Below are 4,975 nucleotides of genomic sequence, written 5' to 3'. Positions count from 1 at the left end.
ATGGAGTGCGGTGCCTCTTGATGCATGCACAGGTACTAATCAAACCTCCAAGAGATATTGGCAAAGGATTGAAGATCAATACTTCCGCATTATGAAAAACTACCCCAATAGGACTCCACCCACATTTCGGTCGCTTCAAGGTCGTTGGGAGAACATCAAGCCTATGTGCAGCCGTTGGGCAGCTTGCTTGGAGCAAGTACGCAATGCACCTCCAAGTGGCACCGTGGAGTCCGACTATGTGAGTTTGCTTTGCCTTTGTTCAAGTTGTGCATCATCATTATGTATCATGAAAAATGATTGCATCACCTTGTTCGCATTGTGTAGGACAAGATTGCTCAACATAGATACAAGGACATGGAAGCTTCGAAAGGCAGATTCTTCAAATTAGAGCATTGTTGGGAGTTGCTCCAAAAGTGCGACAAGTGGAAGTTGATCAACAAAGAATCCCCACCAAAGAGAGGCTCACTTACAAACATGGATGAAGATGGGGATGATGATGGCCCAAGAAATTTGAACAAGCCTGATGGCGACAAGAAGACTAGAGAGAAGATAAAGAGAGAGCAAGAAGCATCGAGCTTGAGGGAGAAGATTGATGCCATGGTGCAATCAAACGAGTTGATGTTGTTGAGGTCATTGGAGATCAAGAAAGAGTTGGCCGAGAAGAAGGCAAAAGAGAAGCAAGAAAAATAGCAAATGCTCAAGGAAGAGGGGCTGCGCAAAGCTGCCATTGAGGAGAGAAAAGCACATGCATCTGAAAACAAATCGCTGTCATTGTTGCTCGCCGAAGAGAACAAGATCATGTCGATGAACCGCAATGACATGGATGACGTCACCAAAACATGGCATGATATGGCAAGGAGAGATATCTTGAAGAGGAGAATGGTCGCCTCGGCCGGTCCGTCTGCCAGTTCCAGTGATGTTTTCTCTGCTCCATATGGTGGCAATGTGGATGATTTCGGTGCGGGAGTTGAAGCAAGCGACGGAGGTGGCTACGAAGGCTACGGTGGCGCCGATGAACTTCAAGATGGACTCCATGACGCGTAGTGAAGATCGACCCCCAAGATGATGCCTGACATGGGCGCGTACCTTTGCATGCCCTCTTTTGCGTAATGAACTTCGCTTTTATTTGTGCACAAACTGTTTATGTCATTTGAATTTGAACTTGTTTGTGAAACCCTATGACAAATTTCAGATTTGCAGTTTTTCTGTTTGCGGGTCGTTGCGCTGTTGCCCGAGCAAAACCCGCATAGCCAACCCGTAAAAAAGCATATTCCGTGAATATACTTTTTTACGGGTCCGTTTGGGGAGTCTGCATCTGTGCTAGCCCGCGCCGGCCCGCAAAAACGGTTTTGCGCGAACTGCAAACGCGTTTTGCGGGCCGGCGTTTTGCGGGGTCTGCTAGAGTTGCTCTAAGGGGTCCAAAATATGAAAAGCACATCTGACATTTATATTTGACCAAGAAATTGCTAAAAAAAAATGTAGATTTATTTTTTAAAATGAGAATATGTGGATTGTGCAATACAAAATTAATAGAGATCATTGGGTTGGCATTCAGAAACCTCTTTTCATCTTGTCCAATTAATCTGTAGCTATTATATATTATACTTCAAGTATAGTTGCTGAACAAAGGAAATCAACGTGCCTTACATTACAATGCAACATCTTGAACCTTATATATGGTTAGAATTTTGCAATTTCATAAAATCCTCTATATGACGAACTGGAGTATATTTTCCCGCAAAAGGGGAAAAAAACTGGAGCATATAGTGTCAGAACCTCCAGCACCATGCAAACATATACTACGAAAAGAGAACTGCAAATCATACCAAAATATATATTTAAAATAACATCAACCAATGTCGATGAACAAAGACACCGCAGAGTGTCATCTGTTGCTGGTGAGAATTCAGCGCAGCAGAAGCGCATTTACAGGAGTGACAAAACTTATTGTTTCTTCCATTCCATGGGAAGATATTTTCTGAGAAAGATCCGCCAATGGCTTGCACGTCATGTTCCTTGAGGTTAAAAAGAAGAAGAAATATGGCCGCAGGGACAATGGTGGAGACAGTTAGATAGGGACGCCATAATTCACAATCTTCGTGAGGGCGGAGTTGAGCACACGCTTCTCCTTCTTGACCTGAGAGGCTAGGCCGGAAATCTGCCGGGAAAAGAGAAAACAATGTTGACATGAACTTACATTACAAAATTCTCCAGCTTCACCAACAACAAAAAATTACATATATTTACAAAGGAGATGGGTGCAATCTATTGTGGACGGATTGACGAGCAAAGATAATAGTACAACTAGTCAACACATAACCTGTACATAGTTGAAGAGAATAGTAGTGCAATGAAGTGCAAACTACAGTTATATTTACTGACCTCTGATCGAAATTCAGATGCATGTGCTCTTGGAAGCTGATCAAGAATTCCCTTGAGACCTAAGAAGGAGAATTTTATCATATGTAAGATTCAAGGCGAGAAATTTCCACACCAAATTCGAAGTTATTAAACAAAGCAATGGCCTCTCAAGGAATTGCACGCACCTACTGCTTGGTTTTCAATATCACTGATTTGCTTCAACTCAGTTTGAATGGCACGCCCTTCTTCCCTGAGAAGGTGTACATCCATTCCAATGTTATATGAAAAATAAATAGAAACAGAAATGATAACTGGGTCAAACAAGGAACTACATGCCTGAGTGTATTCCATCCTTTCTGGAATCTTTTTTCTGCTGTTGCAGCTCGATCCTGGAACGCATATGCAATAGTTTTAACCATGAGTTACATAGAAATTACAATTCCCAGGTTTAAAACAAATGTCTTGGTGTTCAATCTACACATAAAGAAAGTTACCATCAGTTTTTGGCTTTCATTCGACATAAGATTGACTGTTTGCCGCATGTGATTCACTTCAGCCTGGATACCAGAAAGTAGGGTCTACAATACAGCAAGTTGTGTTAGACAACCCACCTATTATTGTTTCTAAGGAAAATCAACCCTGTTGTTAAAGACTGCAGGTACCATAAACGAACTTCATAAAATCGTGATCATTTATGTTCTAAAAACAGAAGGAACTGTATTATAACATGCTGATGCAAATAATAAAACATATTGCTCAACAGGTCAGAGTTGATCAACAAGTAGTACGATATGACAAGTTATAAGATGGTTGATGCAGCTTCCAAATATTAAGCTAGCAAATAACTTGTCAATTCACAATGAAGTATGAGCTAATTAAACTGACAGGTAGTGCTCACCTCCTTGCTGACAAATACACGCCGTACACGTTGGATTAGGTAGCTCCTTGGCCCTGCAACGATCAATGACTCAGTTTCAGTCACACTTAATTTAGCAGTATACAAGAAAGCATCCAATTTTTCAGCCTTCATGGAATATCATGGAGCAAACTTCCACTGAATCAACAACCTTGTAATTCGTACCGTGAAATGCTAGAAACTACACCTACACATTAAAGGTTGGATAATCTGAACTGAATTTCAGGGAAGCTGTAATATAATTCACCTAATTCAATATCCAATATCAAAAGAATAATGCGATCAGACAACCTGAATCTACAGGGAAAGGATATGTGCATGATAATTTAAGTTGGACACAGTTAACTGGTTTGCGGTAGTATCAAGACATTCCAGTTAACTGAAAGAAATGAAACATAAATTTTAAATTTCATTCAAGATACAGGGGGAAAATGGTTGCAAACAACTTAAAACTCATTATCCTTTACAAGAGTAAATAATGTGCAAAGCATTCCTCCACACGCAGGTACCGTATTTCTTTGTGAATAGCAAGCAATGACAAATCAGATTCTAATACAAACATCTCAATCTCATCCAACATAACGCCACAAAGCAAATGGTTTCCAGGGAAATGAGATTACTTTTGAGCAGCACGATTCCTGCAACCGTGGCTGAGCCCGCAGCAATGCCCGGATGCTCGATGGCCATGATGACACCCTCTGCAAAGGCAGCAACAATCAATACTTGATTTCAACGTATACAGCCACAAATGCGCCGACGAGAGATCAAAATCCGACCATTGGACATTCATCTGACCCAAGCTAATCATGATAATCCGTCCATAGTTATGCGATTTTGTAACCCACGATCTGCTCACCTTTGATCTTGCCCAGCGCCATCTGCTCACGAGCAAAGTACTCCTTCTTCACCCATTCCAGCTCTTCCTACACCAAGGGAAAAATACAAATCAACCCGAGCTTGAGCAAATTTCGGCGAGATCGGAGGGGAATGTGGGGGTAGAAGGCGGAACCTTAGCGGCCTGGGTGATTGTTGGGACGGCGGCGAGCGCGCCGGACATGGCCGCGTTGGCGGCGTCGGACGCGGCGATGGCGGAGGAGTAGGCGTGCGCGTGGGCGGTGTCGACGGCGGTCCTGGCGGCGGCGGCCAGGTCGGCCCCGAAGGCCTCGCCCCGGCGCGTGTAGTCCGCGGCCGCGGCCGCCGCGGAGGACGCGGAGGAGGCCACCATGGAGGAGATGGACCCGCCGCTCTCTGGCTGCTGCTGCGGCGGCGGCGAGTCGCCGGCGGGAGCGGACGGCGCGTCGGTCATGGCGGCGGCGCGGTGGGGCTGTGGCTGCGTCGGATCCGGACCTGTTCTGCGGAAATGGGGTTGGGAAAAATAGATTGGCGTACTACCTGGAATACGTTTCCATGGCGTGGACACGTATTCTGCTTATTCGCATTCCATTTGTTCACTCTCTTCGCCTTTTTTTTTTACCTCTTCGCTCTTAGAGATGTCAAACACCCCCTCATGCTCTTTCACGAACCATTGGAAGGTGAGAGCATGCTTTGATTTATGATGGCCATAAAAGGTTCGTAGCAACGAGGAGCAATGTCAAGCCTGGTGCTCGCATTATTTCTGAATTTATGTCAGAATTTCCGGCGATGCGATTTTAGTAGGAGGACTTGTTTCCGTCGACTATGATGCGTCTTTTGTGACTT

At 44.2% G+C, this 4,975-nt stretch overlaps 1 protein-coding gene across 1 annotated transcript; it reads right to left on the bottom strand.

Moving 5' to 3' along the window:
* Window positions 1-1,822: 1,822 nt before the first annotated feature.
* LOC125515228 (RGS1-HXK1-interacting protein 1-like) lies at window positions 1,823-4,674 on the bottom strand. Its single transcript, XM_048680667.1, has 9 exons — window positions 4,287-4,674; window positions 4,134-4,200; window positions 3,898-3,975; window positions 3,260-3,312; window positions 2,856-2,939; window positions 2,698-2,750; window positions 2,547-2,611; window positions 2,383-2,441; window positions 1,823-2,158 (listed from the first exon to the last, which is right to left on the bottom strand). Exons 1-9 carry the CDS (start codon window positions 4,581-4,583, stop codon window positions 2,069-2,071), a joined length of 846 nt encoding a protein of 281 aa, XP_048536624.1. The 5' UTR covers window positions 4,584-4,674; the 3' UTR covers window positions 1,823-2,068.
* Window positions 4,675-4,975: the final 301 nt, after the last annotated feature.

This window comes from Triticum urartu, chromosome 6 (assembly GCF_003073215.2).
Source record: "Triticum urartu cultivar G1812 chromosome 6, Tu2.1, whole genome shotgun sequence".
Taxonomy (NCBI): domain Eukaryota; kingdom Viridiplantae; phylum Streptophyta; class Magnoliopsida; order Poales; family Poaceae; genus Triticum; species Triticum urartu.
Note: the sequence above shows the minus strand (reverse complement) of the source record. Positions and strands in the feature narration are given on the sequence as shown.

Excerpts from the sequence above, each read along its gene's own strand:
- LOC125515228 (XM_048680667.1), bottom strand. The coding sequence starts at position 4,583 with ATGACCGACGCGCCGTCCGCTCCCGCCGGCGACTCGCCGCCGCCGCAG. Across the intron at positions 2,940-3,259 it reads GTGTATTTGTCAGCAAGGAG|ACCCTACTTTCTGGTATCCA; the intron begins GTGAGCACTACC and ends GCTGTATTGTAG. Across the intron at positions 2,751-2,855 it reads ATGAAAGCCAAAAACTGATG|GATCGAGCTGCAACAGCAGA; the intron begins GTAACTTTCTTT and ends TATGCGTTCCAG.